The sequence below is a fragment of the Ambystoma mexicanum genome, chromosome 8 (assembly GCF_040938575.1).
Source record: "Ambystoma mexicanum isolate Mex_15411 chromosome 8, UKY_AmexF1_1, whole genome shotgun sequence".
NCBI lineage: Eukaryota > Metazoa > Chordata > Amphibia > Caudata > Ambystomatidae > Ambystoma > Ambystoma mexicanum.
Window position 1 is genome coordinate 595,916,622 of NC_090929.1, and position 19,098 is coordinate 595,935,719.

The 19,098-nt window shown below is 42.1% G+C and overlaps 1 protein-coding gene across 1 annotated transcript in view; it reads right to left on the reverse strand.

The window, feature by feature from the left end:
• PLEKHG5 (pleckstrin homology and RhoGEF domain containing G5) overlaps positions 1–19,098 on the reverse strand; it is a 1,536,154-nt gene that overhangs the window by 1,078,221 nt on the left and 438,835 nt on the right. Inside the window, exon 2 of the mRNA XM_069610302.1 lies at positions 2,985–3,061. Coding sequence (XP_069466403.1) covers positions 2,985–3,061 — 77 coding nt within the window. The remainder of the gene's footprint in view (positions 1–2,984; positions 3,062–19,098) is intronic.

A 19,098-nucleotide genomic window follows, 5' to 3' on the forward strand; every position in this document is an offset into this window, starting at 1 on the left:
GCGCTGACTGACTCCATGTATGTTTCTGATACAGTTTTAAAGCCCTTGGGGCCAGTGTGAAGGGTTTTAGACCCACTGCTTCCAGGGGGCTGTTATACATTGAGGGGGGTCAGGTGCATGGATCGTGACAGACCTGGCAGGAGAGTATACCAGGCAAAGCCAAGTCTGTGAAGTGAACAGAAAATACCATGGGGTAGGTGATGTCCTCTTGGGCTATATAGAACTTGATTATTCTTATTGAACTATTGTTTGTGGTGGAGTGAAACCTGGGGAAGGGAGACATCCCCTGGAACTGTGAACACTATCTATTTGGAAATGTTTGTTCGAGTTACCATTTTCTTTTGGAACTTTGAATATGTGTACACTTTTAAGATCAAGCCATTACCCTTATCACCTTAAAGTTCATTTTAAAATGCCAGGGCAAGGATAGGATTCCAGACACAGGACATTGTACTTTGAACATCTTGACACAGAACAGAACCTTAGTCTTTGGTTAAGGTTGGGAAATACTGACTAGAGCAGCATTGATGCATTTTCCAACCTGTTTTATTTTGAATAAAAGTTTATAGCAATCACTGAGTCCTCTTTGTTCACATCTCATTACTGGTTCCTCACACACCCCTTAACAGTAGGGCTGGTAGGAAGTATGGAAGGAAGTGAAGAAACAAAGAAACCTTGGTACAGTAGGAGGTTTTAGAAATAAGTGAAGGCAAAACACTGGATATCCTACAGGAGGTGAAGGAGGAGGTAGTATGGTAAACAGAGAAGGTGATAGGGAGGATGTTTAAAGGACTATGAGAGGGCATATTACAGTAAAGTGGGGAGCAGACAATTGTTAAGACAGACATGGATCCAAAGATAAAAAGTATACCGCAGAAGACGAATGGCAAAGAGAAAGAATTTGTCGGGTTGAGAAGCCGGTGCAGAGAGAGGGATTGGAGCAGGTGATTGGAGGAGCAGAGCTCTGACAGAGAGGAAGGAAGGGAAGAACCTAGTGAGAACCCTGCCCCAGTGCTAGGACAGCCTCCACATACCTCTTGCGCAAATCCATCCTAGAAGGCCTGCCTTTCACAGCCCCATTTATGGAATCCACCCACAAGCTTCAAGTACAGCCCTAAGAGAAAAGTCCCTAAGAACTGTGCAAAAGAGTGTGCATCAGAAGAGACCTCAAATACTGTGAAAATTAGGGTTCTGGCAGAACATATGTTGGAACACTTTACTTTCATGAGAAACATTTACTTTGGAGGAGGAGAACCATCCTGGTAACGTTTTGTTTAATTAAGTCACTATTTGTTTATTTTGGCCACACTTGCACACATATGTTGTTAAAAGCCTTTGTTAACTCGACTCTCTTGTCTGGCCTATTTGTTGATCAATGTCCACTGTGTGACAGATGGATTCTTAGATGTTGCTCTTGACTCAAGGAACTTGTATTGGAAATATTCATGGGCCTCTTCTTGGAAGAAAGAGGCTCTCCTGGATCCAGTCCAGGTTTCCCTCCTAAACAAGAGGTGGATCTGGGACTCTCGGTTTCTGGATTTTCGGCTTTCCAGACTGAGTGTCTTAGTCTGCACTTGGGCATACCACTGGTCTCAATGACTTCAGATGGCATGTCCAAGTCTATGTGCCAATGACTGTGAGATCACTTCATCACTCTGTACAGCGGCAATGATCTACCTGCTACATAACTTCCTCCACAAGGGTCTCCCGGAGGTACAGTGTACAGTGCCCTGTTCCTGCATTTGACAACGTAGAAGACAATCGCTTTTTTAAAATAACAAAAACTAAAAATCCATGCAAAATTTGAAAAAAGCAGGCGGGGATATCTGAATGCCACAATTCACAAATCTTTTTTCCAGAGTTTTGTGCAAATTACTTTACATGCACTGTGTGGAATAATTTCTTTACATACCAATAATATTGTCCCTATTGGAAATGTTTGGCACATACTTGATTCACAATTATTCACAGAAGATATTCTGATTCTTTTGAAGACACTGCCTTGGAAACATCAGTCAATATTTGGTTGAAATCCTTCTGTCAATTTTTTGTGCAAAGCGGTGAGCAAACCATCTTTTACACGAGCCAATCTGATTCAATTGATACAACTATTTGATGTTTCTCAGACGCCCTCACTATTTGTATAGTTATAATGGTAAAAACATGTGGTAAACTAAATAACTCGGATTTTAACAATACCAGCTCATTACTAGTACAGAAACACGGCTTAAATAACATGGGTACATGCAACTATAACTAATGAAATAATAACTAATGAAAAAATAATGATTACAAAATAACTAATTCCAAAATAACTAATTAATTTTGCAATGTTTTGGGGGGACCCTGCCCCAAAACCCGCCTTTTTTAATAATAGTTTTTCCCCACCCCCAAAACCACTATTCCCTCTCACAACCCCATTTATAGTTTTTTTAAAAAAAGGAGTTATGTTGGTATTTGTTGTTTTTTCATGCTTTATTTTTTCATTGGTTTTGTATTCAATATAATCACTGCATATCATATAACATGGGGTACACATGAAACATTGTATACATTAACTATGGGTTATTTATGCAAATCAGCAATTTCTATGTACCCCAAGTAGTAAATATCCCAAGAGATCCCATTCTCACAACCCTATCCCACGAGATCCCAACTCAGCATTTCAACTCATAAGTATTTACCATTTAAAAAAATAAGGTATTTAAAATATTACAGGTTTTGACTATCGCCACCACACTCATAAGGAGTCCCCAAGAGTAGATCACAAAGTATAACATTTACTTTTTGGGTGAAAGTAACTTCATAGTATTCACTGGAGATCTTATCACAAGCCACCAATCACAGGCCAGGTAGAGGAGTATCTGGAAAGTGAGTACAGCGCCAATGGAGTTCAGTTCTGACACAGACAGGAGATACACCTAGTATCCTACTTACTATTGATCTTCCGGCACTGTTGCCTCATAGTCAATGCATATTCTTACCTTGAAGGCTCTTCTTTTGTCAATGCATTCAGGATTCTCACACAGTAGGACCTTTTCTTCGGTCAGCATTCGCTCATCTGTTAGTGAAAAACGCAGCAGTTGACTATCAGGAAAGAGCGCTGCCAAGACATTCATGATCACAAAGATGTAGCCAGTATTACCAGTGACAGGCAGAGACAACTGATGACGTCATCAATGTAGCTTGCAACATGACCTTTGTTTGTTTCCCAAATTAGTTTCAGAGCTATGATAGGCTTTCTTAAAATGCATGAAACGAAAAATTATTCTTTCGATAAACATACACATTGCCCCGTTTTTGATGTTATCGAGTTTTGGTCTATGCAAATTCAAAAGCAGTTTGCATCTTGCATCCCGATCAGCCATCTAAATAGGTAGCGTGGTTGGCATATCATGCAGACAAGCTGGGAAAAGCCAACACTTTCACCACCAGAGCAGTCATTTTAGGCTTTTTCAATTCTGCTAGAGTAGCACATAACATAGGGGGACAGCGCCATCATGGCACTTCCAGGCACCGGGGTGCAGTGAAGATGGAGCTTGTGCCACAGCATCTCTGGGCATAAGAGAGGTCACCTCAAGAAGTTTTTAGAAAAGCAAGTGAGGGTTGTTTGCAGCGCCACATGCACAGGTCCATGGGTGAGGTCTAACCCCAAACAAAATGTTCAGTTTTGAGGAATATGTTATCATTGATCTATATGTGATTCAATTACAAACAAATTATAAAACTAGAAATATTTGTATAGTTGCAAAAAGGTACCATCTAAAAGCCACATCATAGACAATTGCATAAATATATTATTATTACAGCTAATATATAACTCCTTTATAAATCCCTACAGACTAATAACTTAAACAGTTCCTGGGCTATATTCTTTCTCTCAGTTATAATTAAACATATAACACTATTTCCAATGCATCTGTAGGATTCTGAAATTAAGCTCCTTGATATGGTTGATGGAGATGCCATGTTCCTGTTGATAACTGCACAATACAACCAAATATGTCACTTAGGCATTCAGAGAAAGACCTCCAACAATGATCATGCAACCTGCATACAAAAGTGAACAAGTTGGAGCAAGTGATGTCGTGAACTAATTTCAAGGCTCTGGTTTATCAGCAAGATAGAAGGATCCTCAAATTAGGCTGTTCAATCCCATAGCATTAGAGTACACTTGGAAGCCCCAGTCCCAAAAGGCCACGCACAGGTGCACGGCGTGCTGTGCGTCAGGCTTCCGGGTTCACTCTCTTCAGATCGTGAACAGATGGAACTGGAACCCACAGACTGTGAGAGGGGGTTGACCTGGGGTTTGGGGGAGGCTTATTGCAGGGTGTGCACGGGATGTGTCCCCCAAAGCATGAGGGGGCTTATAATAAAAGGACGACTCCCGCGCATGAAGCCTTTTAGTTCTTGAATCCGCAAGGTCAGCCTTTTGTTACCAGCCTACGAAAATAGATCCGTTCACATAAACTATTTTGGGCCTTTTATTCCAAAGGGTCGAGACTGTGAATGTTTCTGCCTGAAAGGGTTCTTTTGGGAATGTGTCGAAAGGAATTAACCCAATGGATCAGGTTGCTTTAAGGTGGTTCTTGCTTTAGTTGAATGACCTTCCTTCCCTGCCAGTCAGAGGTAGTCTTCAATATTCAAAGCGGATTCTGCACTCCTGGAGTAGTGCAAGAGTGCCAAAGACCTCCCAGAGGGAGAGGCACAGGGCGACCTGGGGACACAGGGTTCAACAGAACAAAACGACATGGTGTCAGATGAGTGGAGAAACGCATGCGGGCATGTACATAGATAATAACGAAACCATGACTAACTGGAGTCCATGAAAACCGAATTTCTGAAGAGCTGTGCCACTCAAGAAGAGAATGTACCTTGAGTCCCGCAACAGAATTGCGAAGACGTGATGATCACAATGATCTCTTCGATGTGGCTTTACTGGAAATGCAAAAGGTACTACAATAGTTGTTAGTGGAGCATCATCTTTCAATGTGAAATGCATTTTGGTGCTTTTGAATTAGGATGTCTTAGTCTAGTCCTGTATCTTGGTTCCGTATATGCTGCTGCCCCCCTCCCCTGCAATCTTACGTCCCTCCATCACCTGCATCTCTGAGGCATGTTGGGTGAGGGGATCCTTCAGGGGCTCAACACTTATGCAGATGCTACTTGGAGCTTTGACACTTGTAACAGAAGTGTGTGAGGCTTGGAGGAGTTGAAGTATGAGCAGGTGCGTGACATGGCCTGAGCCCCTATTAGGCTCTGCACCAGAATCAGTTATGTGGTAGAGTGTGAGTAGTAGTGGCCCATGGGAATTTGGAAGCGAGGATCGGGAGCAGGCTCAAGAGAGCTTCTTGGGCTGTAGGTGGGTAGGGGGCTAGTTCAGGATCCTGGTGGTGGCCGAAAGGTGTTGTTTGTCTGTGCTTCTCACTATAGCAGTAATCAGCAATGGGTTATCCCCGAGACAATAGGATCCTACTCAGAGTCGGTTTCTATCAACATCAAAACCTATAGATCCCACATTCTTCTCTCTCGTGAGGATTCCTACCAGTTATTTTTGTGGTCTATTGCCTCAATCAGTAATAGCCCAATCCATTATCGTTTTTTTTAAATACACAACCTCGCTTTAATTTTGACGTCCACATATACTCAATTTAAAATGGCAGCCTATACTGTAAAGAAGTGCTCAGGCGTCAGTAAAAGTGTGCAATCAAAGATGAACATTGTTTCATTCCTTTGTGAAATAGCAATGTTTTAATGAGACAGACCCTCCATAACATAATTGTATATTCAGTATCATAGACACAGATATGATGAGGAGTTTTTACTGTATAGACAACTTCCAACTGTCTGCATTCCCACCACAGCTCCTCATTGGAGTGGTTATGTGCCTAAACAACCTGGGGCCAGTTCTCACTGTGGTTTACCCTAGAGAGAGCTATTCAATTCAAAATAGGAAATCTATGAGTAACTAAATTCTATTCTTTACTTACCTCCCTTGTTTATTGTCCACAACCCCATTTATTAGAGCATTATACATCTTAGCAGTAGGGGTGGATTACTGAGGGGAATGTCAGCTGAGAACTAAGTATTGGAAACAGTTCGTGACTTTCTTACTGGTGCGACCAGTTATGTCTACCCGCTCAGCAAAAAAAGTGCAAACTGAATTAACTGAAAAAAATAATTAGTAGGAAATGTATATAGTGGATGCTTTGCAATTGAGAGGAACATTCAAATACAAGTGTGTTTGAGTACAGCTTTCTCTAAAAAAAAAAAAAAGAAAACATGAAAAAAGTGTCCCCACCACGTGAGCTGTCAATGTGTTTGTTCTAGAGTGAGTTTCTTGCTGAGACATCAGTTACCTGCAAGAATGTGCTGACCGCTGAACTTGCATTTTTAGCACGGTAATTATCTGCATATGATTCTGTGTCCGATGTTAGCTTAATATGTGCTTCGGTGGATAATCAGCACCAGCTGTGAGAGCATGTTGACTGGGGATGCTCTGAGGGTAGGACTGCAACCTATGAGTGTGTCGGTTACTCTTAGACCAAGTGATGTCATCCATGGAGCTTGGTGAAATACCAATAGGATTAGCTAGGTCCTGAGTGGATTTTGTTTTGCAGGGAACTAAAAATGACCAAACAAAATAGCCACCCTCCTGGCCTTGAATGATGACGCATGAGGCCTTTGATCAGTGGAGAGCTTTCAAAGCATGTGATTGCTTGACTCGAGCCTCAGTCAGTGGTGCGGTGCTCCTGTTTGTGATTGCCCTCATTTTTCTTATTATTCTTAATATCCGATTTTGCTATGCTTTGCAGTGTTTCCTTGATTCACAAGCATTCACTGGCCAGCACCGTGCTTTGGTACCCCATCCTTAAACTATGGATGGGAGTACCCTTCACTTCGTAGTCACCTCGGGTCAACAATGATCCCAATACGGAAGATAAAAAGGAGAAAAAAGAAGGAAAAAAACAATGATACCAATACGAGTTGGCGTCTCACGAGAAAACACACAATTCTAAATATTTTATTTGAATGCATATCATTGATATTGAGATGTTCTGTGCACTGATATGCATTTGCACAATTATTGTGAGTGTTCTTTCGAATCAAGGTTTGCACATGTGTAATACTTGTTTCTGTTATTTGTAAGTCATCTGTTGCACTAAAATAATGTTTGCACAGGCAGTGTGCCAATAATATATTCCCTTGGCACGTTTGCCCTTTGTTTGCATATGTACTATACTGCCTTATTCATATTCTATTTTTAAAATGTATCGTTTTCTATTGAACAATAAAAAAATATTTTTATGATTGAATATAATCCCTCTACATTGATACGTCTATTGTTCCTTCGGTGCTCCAGAAGATGAATGGTCTATTTGTTATGCATTTGAATTAAATATTTTGAATTGTGTGTTTTCTCGTGAGACACCACCTCGTATTAGTATCATTGGTCCCTCATGCAGTACTGCTACAAAAAATGAAGGAATTGCGTTGCCTGACAGTTCTAATAGCGATCATATATCCAAAGAAATGAAAACGATGCAAAGGTCAGATGCAGGTGAATTCCCTGAGGAATATTTCAAGCCACAGATATTCCCTGAGGCAGAAATAACAGGTATGGTACAAGAAATATGTAAATGTGACACACCAGAAACTGATGTTCTGCCACACAGCGCTAATGAAAATACAGAACAATTGGGTTCCAGAGTGGAGGTAAGTGGAAGAGATCCAGGCGATGGGGATAAAGCATAAGAGGAATGGGGGGAGAACACTGGTGGTTCTGAGATAGAAAGGGGGCTGTCCGTGGCAAAGCTAATTAATTCTCAGAACAGAAAAATAAACAAAGACATTGAAAAAGAGATGGCAAAAAGGGGGGTACAATGTCATTTCAAAATGTCATTTCAAAAGCCCCTTTGTCTAGCAAAGTCAGGCCTGCCGAAAGAAAATAAGCCATGAAAACAGAAACAATTTGTACTTCCTGTGCATACTTGAAGAATGTGGGGACAGGTATTATGCTCCTATTAATATTGAAGAGAGGTGTGATACATTTGCAATGATTGGCACAGGCACAGGCAACCGTGATGTCAAGAAAATTATTGGCCAGCAAAAATGAAGGGAGATCACCACAAGACATGCATAGGCTGAGATGGATTGAAGGCTCTGTGCATAATTACAATGGAGAAGAAATACCAGTGGAAGGTGTCACTGAAGTTGACATCAAAGTAGGGAAGCAGAGAATGAGACAGGAGGTGGTGGTCACACCCATTGAAGAACCCCCATTCATGTGAGGGACAAATTGCCTTAAAGACTGTCACCCCTCATTGATGGGGTACATGGAGGTGTTGTGGCCCTTGGTAATGAGCCGGAGTAACAGTGCAAAAGAATGTCACACCATTGCTAGAACAGAGAGTGCAGTGGAAGTATATATTGAGAATGTCTGTGTACCTAACATCACTGTCATCCTCGTGTGCCAGGGTGAAATGCAAGGAGAAAAAGAAACACAATCTTTAGAGATGTACTTGGACCCTGAGAAAAACAGGCAAACACAGATAGATGAAAACACATTGCATTTTTATCTAAGTGAGGAAAACTGTAAACAAAATATAGCTACAGAGTTAGAACAGGAAAAATAAATGTCAACAACTGCAGAAATACACATGAATGAAGGTCAGGCCTGGGTTCTAGTGCATGTGAATGGGCATCCAGACATGAATGAAGCAATGCTGGCCTTAGAGCAGCAAAAGAGTGTCATCAATAAAAATGTGTTAAAACACATGCTTGACACAGAAGAGATACCAAGTTTTAAAATTAAAAAAAAACACATTTTTGATCTAGAGAGCCCTGATTTGGGGCAACGTTGCATGTCAAGAATCCAAAAGCATTCACCACAATGTATGGGTGTAAGTGGAACCAAATCTAAATTCTATCTAGGAAATGACATCATGCACAGAATGTGTATGGCTTGGGATTTCTTGAATCAAAAGATTTGGTGTAGACTGGGTGGAGCAGCAACTGAATTTAAGAACAGAAGACAAGCTTATCATTGTGCTCCAATGATGCCATATGCAATTGAGCTTCAAGTAAAGAAGGATGTTATTATTTCTACTTTCACAAGACAATTTGCAATAGCATTAAAGTACAGAAAGGGACAACAGATGAAAGGGCCTGATGCATTTGCGTGTCTTTAGGTTCCATGTCATTTCATCACGGGATGATATTTCGCAGGGTTTTTTCCCACAGATATCATAATGAAAAATCTTGTATTTTTTTATTTTGGGGGTTCAGCCCACAAGCCACCCATCTCGTTAAATTGTTTTATCAATTCCCGAACACCCACACCCCATATATATATTTTTCTAACCACCCCTGAAAAGTTTGATGAGTTTTTTCATTATAAAATTGCGACAGAAAACCAAGCCAAATGTCATCCCACGATGAAAGGATGTCGTGCTGTCTCAATGAATCCATGAGACAGCAGGGGCTAGAATGTAAATATACACCATTAGTAGAGTTTGGGGATGGCCCTATTCGAATACTGGTGAATAATAAGAAGTGCCAAGTGTGAAGGCATCATGAGTCATACGCAGACAACAGGTTCAAGTGTTCTCAATCAAGTTTTATTAAACTTAAAAGGCAGGGTGGATGAATGCCTAACTTGCCCTATGCTAAGGTGGGATTTCCCTAATCTAAAGAAAACTAAGGATAGTATATGTCAATAAGTCCGAAGTAAAACATCTGTCTGTGTCCAAAACCTAAACCTATGCCCCACTAACTGCATACAATGTGTAGGGATATCAGCATCAAAAATGAATAGTGTTCAACGTAAAGTTCACAGCTTCTTCTAGCTCTTTGGCTTGTAATCAGCACCCCTTCACCGGTTCAAAATCGTTGATGAAACACAGGGGTTCCCTTTCCCAAGAGTTCAAATCTTCCAGCTTTCAAGCATAAAGAGTTCAATATCACATCAGGGTTTTTGCACAACACAAGCTTCTGTATAGGTGTTCTCAGTGACTTTTCCATTCAGGAGCAGCCGGTCTAGGCGCAGTTGTTGGACCACACTGTCCACCCATCAGAGGTCACGTAACCGGCACCCTTGGTTTTTTGCTTTTCCTTTAATGCCAGTCCACTTCTTCTCCTCAGCAGCGTGGTTTGTTTCAGTCACATGTGTCACACTCTCCTGACACTGTATTGTGGCTTGTTTAACCACCTTACACTTGTTCCCCCTTCTCGTGTTTCCTTGGCTCTTGCCAATGCTTGTTTCTTTATTATACACAAGTTTCTGAACTTAATTGGCTGGGGGGAAATGTTGGATTTATATTATTACTATTATTATTATTATTATTATTATTATTTTTATTATTATTATTATTATTATTATATTATTATCCTCCATACAACTCTCAGTGCTCTCTTGGCTTTGCTAGCACTGGTTTCAGTTAATACAGTTAATTATTTCAATGCAGTTCCAAACTTTCCTCTCGTTACGTTCACAATCTTTCATTCACTCCTATCAATATGTCAGAGTGTTCCCAACTTTTGGTATTTGAAATGCTTTACTTTCATTTCATTTTGTATTCAAAATGCGTTACTTTCATCTCTTTCAATATTTAAAGTGCTTGTCACGACCCTCGCCCAAAACCCCCTCTGGCAAATCCATTGGCCAGGTGGAGTCAGGACTCGGGCCTCTAGAGCCTGGCATCCTCTTCAAAAGCCCTCATGGGGCCAGTCCTGGGGCCTATGGCGCCGGGCTCATACACCATGAACAACAATGTGCTTGGGAACTACTTTATTGTGTTGTCAGCTAACATGGAGACATCCACATAGCTTGGTTCCTAAGAAGCAAGCTATGCGGTCTCGTGTTTTGGGTGTGGCAAGCCTGGAACTACTTTCCCTGGTACTACTTTACCTGGGCTATATAAACCACATCCTGACTGCAGAACATGCTTCGTGTTACTTTGCAGCTTGCAACGTGACGCTCACTGTGTCCAGCTATTCCCTCGAACCTCGGAGAAGCAGAACCTGCAAGGAGACAAAAGGAACATCATTAGCAGCTGCATCTTACCTGCAGTCTTCATCTTTAAACACTCGCAACTACTGAGAACAGCTTCCTCGAATCTGCACGCCTCCCGGACAGAACGACCTGAAAGAGGAAGATAGAGGCAACATTAAAGAAAGCTGTAGAGACATTTACAAATTACGAACTGTTCAAAAGGCTTACCTGGCTGGTCGCCTCTCGGCTGGCACCACTCCGGACATTCCACTCGCGCTAAAGAACACTGCGACCTACAAGGAAGGAAAACACAGGTTATTAAAGGCAAGACTTTGCAGCGTTGCGCATAGCGCTTACTTACCGCATCATAGCGCTCTTAATGCACCATTATTTACCAGTGGGGTTCAACCAAGCCAGTTCACCGCGCTGAAGCTCTGCATACCTAAGGGAGAAAAAAGAAACATTTTAAACAAAGAAAGGCATGCAGGATAGCACAAAACTAAAGAACAGCAATAAGACCTACCTGAACAATATCAAACGGGCTGGCATCAGTGAAGTAACTGGACCGCACTCGCCCATGAAAGACAACGCGCCCCTGCAAAGAAGGCAGTACGGAGTGCACGCCTAATTCAACCACAAGGCAGAACCTTCCCTGTAGACCACATCAGGGCAAAGCTGAGAAGCATACCAGCGAGTAACCCAGCTGGGTGGCGTCCCTGTGGATACCAGGTGAGTGTACCAGTGCCTCTTATTTGCTCTAAATTACTTTCATTGTGTTCAATAATCAAATTGTCTTCGTTTGGTTAAATTATATCACTGCCTGCCAGTCCGTTGTTCCCACTTTCCTGGTTGCATTCACTGGTCCGTCTTACAGCTCCTCGTGAGGTCCTCCCCTGTCAGGGTTAGTGTTTCTCTATGCGGTGGCTCGCGTCTTCCCCTGGGGTCTTCTTGTGGCTCACCACACCCTGCGTGGCTTCCTCGATAAAGCAGGATACGAATGACCGCTCCTCTCGGTCTTGCTCGCCTCCTTCTCACAGCTTGCCATTGGCCTCCAGCTCTGTACACTGTTGCTTCCCACTTCATACACTCTGCACTGCTTCACGGGTCCTGAGCACTCTTCCTGACATGCCACCACACCAGAGAGGTTCGCTGTCACAGAGCTGACTGTGCTCCCGCCTCTGACCTTGCTTCCCCAGCTGACCTTACTTCCACAGCTGACACCATTTGTTCTGCTCCTGCTTCAATTTCCCTTACAAAAAGGACTAGACCACTCACCAGCAAATCAGTAGTCTTGCATTTCTCCTGTTCTCCACCTCGCCCCAGTACTTGGTTGGGGCTGAGAATTGTCAGCTTTCACAAAATGAGGATGTGTTGGCCCAGTTGTCCTCTTCTTCGCCCCAGTACTATGCTGATGCCATTTGGGAAACATTTTAGGGGAATCACAAGGAAAAGGCGGACAAAAGCTTATGAAGGCTCGAGGGATGGAGGGTTCATGGTGAAAGGGAAATGGGGGATACTATTTCTCACCTAAGGATGCCCTCTCCCAAAGTCTCCTCCGCCCAGGTGATCCTCCCTCGCATATCCATCCTCAGGGTCTGGATCCAAAAGCAATGGCCTTTCCCTGGCCACCTGAGAAGAGGATACTGCGGGAAAAGAAGCAAGGACGCCTTCAGGTTCCTCAAACAAGGCATTCATTTAGAAGACGTTACAGCATTAGAGATGGCAGTGCAGGAATCTCACTACACTGCTGATCTAAATAGCCCATTGAATGTAAACATCACTTACAGCTATGTCACTTCACAGGATGAATTGCCTGAGTCCTTAGATTCTAAACCAAATGTGATTTTCAGGATTTAGTCTGTATACCCTTATGAATGAAAGGATGTGATTTGTTGTCATCAGGTTGATTGCAGCCTATTTAATGTGGGTGAATATGAAAAAGAAAAACAGCAGATTGAAATACAGCAAATTGAAACAGAAGCTGAGGTGCCAACTAGGTATGCTAAAGCCCAATGGTCAGTGGCGTTTGTGTTCTGACTTGAGGGAGCTATACAAGAGGATACCTGTGTCAAGGTGGTCACTTCATTTATTGATCAAGGCCTTGCACAGATTCAAGGGTCAAAGGTATTTACCACTTTGGATTTTACAGCAGGGTATTGGTGGGTACCCCTAACTGAAGACATACAAAATCTATTTGCCTTTTCATTAAATCAACTACAGTATGCTTGGAATCATGCCCCGTTCTGTTACATCAATAGTGGGAGTGAGTATGGGATATTTCTGAGCAAAGCACTCACAGGTGCAGCCAAGAGGGGAACTGTGATTTATGTGGATGATGTCCTGATCAAGACTGAAGACATAAAAAGGCACTTCAATGAAATTAGACATGTGCTCAAACAGTTGCAGAAGGCTGGGGCAAAGGTGTCACTACAAAAAGTGCAGTGATGTAGAAAAAGGGTGAAATTCCTGGCACATGAAGTAACAGAGCAAGGGTTAAACCCACAAAAGGAAAAGGTTGAAGCTATTCAGAAATTAAAAGATCCCACACATCTGAAGGGCCTGCAGAGTGTATTAGGGATGACAAGGTTTAACAGGAACTCTATGGAGGATTATGCAGAAATGACACAACAATTGACTAAATTAATGAAGCTGGTAGAACCCTGGAAATGTGGAAAGGAACAATGTGAGGAAATAGCCAAGTTGAAAAACTGTCTGATAAATACCCAATGTTTAGCTTATGGAAAGAAGAACCAAGATTTTTTGATAGAAATAGGGTTCACCAATCAATGTATGCCAGCAGTTTTATATCAAAAACATGATGCAATTAACAAAACCATTGCCTATGCCAGCAAAGCATTGTCACAGATAGGAACAAAATTTAGTGAACGTGAAAAGGCAAAGTTGACCACTGTATGGGCATTACTACATTTCTGCCCCATTATTCAGGGGGAGCGAGTAATTGTTGAAACAAATCACCAGCCCCTGCAATTTTTGAAAAGTAAAAGAATTAGATCAGGGAATTTATCTCAGTCAAGAATCACATCAGAGAACATTGGCATTGCAGGGATGTATGATTGTGCAGCTGTCTGTGCCACTGATGACACATAGTTAGAAACAAATGTGGCAGAATTTAAACAATCCCTATACAAGGCATTCAATGAAGAGACATGTAGGGATCTCCCAACCATGTATATAGATAGATTTGCATACCACGTGCAGGATGATTCTGAAAAATAATTGGTGGCAGAAATAGACAATGTATGGGTCAAATGTAATGGCATCCCAAGAGTAAGCATGAAGTTAGGTTATAAAGGCAGTCAGGTTACAGAGTTGGCAGCCATCTATAAGGCAATTTCCACAGCAGTAGAAAATAAATTAAAAGAAATAGTTTTAGTTACTGATTCTGATTATGCTCGAAATAGTTTTGTTGAATATTTACCGGGGTGGAAATTGAGAGAAATTGTCACATATTAGCCACTCAAAAATGTAAAAGTTATTCAGGTCATTGATATGTTTGTTTCAAAGAATGACATGATCCTTCACTGGAGAAAAATATGAGGCCATCTGAAAACACCAGGAGTAGACAAAGAGGGGAATGATAAGGTAGATCAATCAGGATTGGGGCAGTGATGGCGGAATTATTTCTTATTGAGCACTTCCTTAGTGAACTCCAGGTGGATGGAATAACAAACTCCAAATCTCAGGAACAGTTGATCAGGCTGTGGTGCAGTGGAGTTTTGATACCCCTGATCAGGACTTGGTCAAGGCACAGAAAGAAAATCCCATTTTAGGTTTGTTCTACAACCATTTGTTAGATGCAGCGCAAAGTTCTCTGATAGAGGAGGACTTGAAAGGGAGAGAAGAATTAAGGGTATTGTTAAAGAACAGAAAGCGAATTCGATTACAAGATGGACTGATGGTTTGGGAGTCTGTGTCAGGCCAAATCCACTGGGTGGCACCTTTGTTATTTCGGGGGTTGATGCGCCATCATGCCCATGGTGCATTACCTGTGGGTCACAGAGGTTCACAGAAAACATTAGAAATTTTGAAAGAATATGCTTATTGGCCACACATATCCCAAGATGTAGAGTTACATATTCAGGGATGTTTGGTGTGTGCACAAGTTCATCCTGCCTCACCAACTCTTAGGGCTCCACTTAGGAAGAGAGGTCTGACACTACCTTGGTCAGACATACAAATAGATTTCGTTGACCCAGTCCAAAGATCAGCACGGTGAAACAGATATATGCTGACAGTCACCTGTTTAATGTCAAAATGGTTGGAGTGCATTCCAGCACCTGACTGCAGTGCACAAACAGCGGCAACCTGTTTTCTCTAGGTTTGGTTTGTCTCAGAGAATAGAATCCGACCGTGGAAGTTATTTTACTAGTGCAGCAATGACTAAGATGTGGCAAATTTTGGGCCTGAAAAGGAAACCGCATATTTCCTATCACCCATCTTCTTCTGGTTGTGTGTAACTTTGCAATAGATCAATCATTGAAATTTTTAAAAAGTGTGTAGCTGAAGCAGGGGCCAGCTGGAATTTGCGACTTCCTCTAGTGCTAATGACTATTAGGTCAACACCATGATAATCCACAAACCTCAGCCCACATGAAATTATGACAGGCAGAAACATGGTTTTGACACAGCATTTATTGTACAGGACTAACGAACAAGTCGAAGTAAATGGTTCCATGATACATGAATATGTGAGAAACGTGAGAAAGCACTTGCAGCATGTGTTTGCCTTTGTGCAGCAGAATTTGGAAAGAGCAACTAACAGAACCAAATCATAGTACAGCAAGAAAACCTCTGTGAGGATATATGAAGTGGGTGACCAAGTATGTAAATTTAATTTGCAAAAGGCAAACACAGGAATGTCAAATAACTGGCATCCTGGCATGCCCCGTACAAAATGGTAGACAAGGTTTCACCTTCAAACAAAATCTCCACCCTCCAATTTAAAATAATGAATAAAAAAGACACCCTCTCTCTTACTGACCAACAAGTGCCTCCAGTAACTGAACCTATCACTATCCCCCCTTTTAGCTTTAAACCCATCTCCATCATTGACACTGAAAAGGCTATCCTCTCACTGAAGCCCTCTAACTGTAAGGGCGACAGCTGCCCAGCTCAAATAATAAAGGACGCTGCCAGAGACTTAGCCCCTTTCATCTCGAAGCTTATCAACTCATCCTTCAAATCCAACACAGTGCCAGCCAACTTAAAAGAATCCTGGGTCCTCCCCCTTCTCAAAAAACAAACCCTCGATCCATCTATCCCGACTAACTATAGGCCTATCACCACGGTACCCTTCCTACTAAAAATTATCGACAGAGTAGCCTATCTCCAAATTCAAGAGTACCTAGAAGCCAATCATCTTCTAGGCTCGCGCCAATCGGGCTTCCGCCCCCTCCATGGCACGGAAACAGCCCTGCTAGATCTCAAAACCAAAATGGAGGAATTTAAGGATAATGGGAAAACAGCGCTGCTACTCTTACTGGACTTGTCAGCAGCTTTTGATCTGGTGGACCATGCAGTCTTATGCAACCACCTCAAGCTGGCTGCCAACTTCACAGGAGACGCTATAGCATGGGTCCAATCCTTTCTAGCCAACCGGACTATGAGAGTGTTCTCCTCTTCCACTTGTGCTGACCCTATCCAAATCACATGTGGAGTCCCACATGGTTCCTGTGTCTCACCCACTATGTACAATATCTTCACCAAGCCATTGTTCGACAAGTTGGACAGACTGGGCGTCACCTACACTAATTACGCAGATGACACCCAGATCCTCATACCCCTTTCGGGCAACTATGAAGTGGACTTGGCTCTGGTGAATAAAATTTACATCCTCATTCAAGCATGGATGGCCACACATGGCCTCTGCCTGAACGACGATAAAACTGAAATCCTGCTCCTCGGTTCAGACCTCAAATTATCCAAACTCACCCCGGACTATACCTCACTTAACATTGATAACAATACTATCAAGGTTACGCGCGAGGTCAAAACGTTTTTACCTCGACTCAGCTCTCACCCTCAAAAAACAAGTGAACTCCCTTGCCTCCTCAACCACCTACACGTGTAAACTCATCCGTGCCGCCAAACCCTTCCTGTCCAGTGCCAGCTGCCTCACCTTGGCCAATGCCCTTGTCATGTCCAGACTGGACTATTGCAACCCCTTATACTCAGGTGCCAACAAGTCGGTCACTGACAAACTCCAGAGATTACAAAATAACGCTCTTAGAGCAGCTCTGAACATACCACGCAGAGAACATATCTCCAAACACCGGACAGAAGCCCATTGGCTAAAAATAAAGGACAGAATCCTACTTAAAACTATTTCCCTCACTTCTAAATGCCTCAACAATCAAGCACCCCCCTACCTAGCGGAAAGAATCAACTGGAGACCCTCCAACCGACTGACGAGATCTGCCAACACCTTCCTACTGGAAGTCCCCAGATTCAAACTTACCACAGCGGGCGGTGCTAGCTTCCCAGTTAGAGCTGCACAATCATGGAACACACTCCCATCCGACCTTAGATGCCCTTTACCCTACACAAGATTCAGATCCTACGCTCTCAAATGGCTGCACAACAACGACATGCAACGACCCTCACCCTAGCGGAAACGGTACAACCTGTTAAAATGTTACTCTTATGCGCTTAACCCTGTTATTTTATATGCATTGTATCCCCCACTGTAAGTGACCACTGTTTTGCTGTGTTAGCCTGTGTCAGGCATTGTAACTAAGTTTCGAGTCCTCTTGTACTGCTGCGCCCAGATGCCCACGGGCTCGGAGCGCATTACCAAATAAATAAACAAACAAACAAACAAACCTGTTCTGTACAGGATCATGGTGAAGGAAGAAGATCTGGCTGTGGAACAATTTGTCTATGTGAACCAAATCAAGCCATTATATGCAAATCAGGAGGTTAAAAGGCTGGAAGAGGCCGGAAAAGCCAGTAGGGAAAGAAAGGTATAGCTGTTACACTAACGCCAAAGTAAAAAGAAAAGAATAAAATAAGTAGTTCCTGTAAACTAGTATTTTACTTTAAAGGGATTCATCATAGCAGGTAAGTAGGTAGGTGTGCATTGTGGCAGGTAAGTAGGTGTACATGAAAGTATGAATATAAATTGTAAAATAAGTTGGGATAAAACAGGTGAGTAGGTGTGTGTCAGAGTATGGATGTGAGATGTGTAAATAAAAAGAAAAAAGTAGAATAATAAATAAAAAGTGTAGGCTTGTAATATTGTATTTCTACGTTAATGATATTTTGGTTTCCAAATAATTGAAACAAAGGGGGGATGTGTTTGAATTGTATGTTTCTATTATGTTTAATCCATAAATGTATTTCCAGGTTGCGAAGAGAAGTGGAATCAGCCTGTCTCTCTGCTATCAACTCCTGGATGTTCTTATCACTTTCTTGTCCTTAATCCTTCAAAAACTGAAGTTCTCTTTTTCCCAGCTATTATGATCCCTCTCCCCATTCCTCCTCCCTTCATCTTATTTTCTCCTTCGCATCTGCCCATCTCTCTTACGGCACACAATCTTGGCTTTCATCTTGACACTAATCTCACTTTTGCTTATCACATCTGTACTACATCCCACTGCTGTCGTTTCCATCTTTTCAACATTTGGAAAGTTAGAACTCTTCTAACTTTTAGTGCCGCTAAGATGTTTATTTCCTACTTAATATTTACATGCCTATTCTACTATTATGTTCTTCTCTTTGGTCTCCCCATCTCTCGCCTAGCTCCTCTAAAGTCTGTCTTTAATTCTTCTATTCGCCTCCTGTATTCTTTATCTGCTCACGACTCTATTTCTACCTCTCTGTCTTCTCTTCGTTCGTTATCTTTTCATTCTCAACTGAAATTCAATTTCCTTTGTATTGTGTTCAAGGCCCTTTATGGACTTGCTCCCATTTATCTCACATCCCTTGTCTCTTTTTATGGTCCCTACAGTCCTCTTCTCTCTCAATATCACTTTCTTCTAACTGTACCCCACCCTTCGTGTGCATATTCACGGTTTGTCTACTGGCTCTTCTTCAGCAGAATGCTCTCCCACTCTCCTTACGATATATACACTCCTAATCCACTT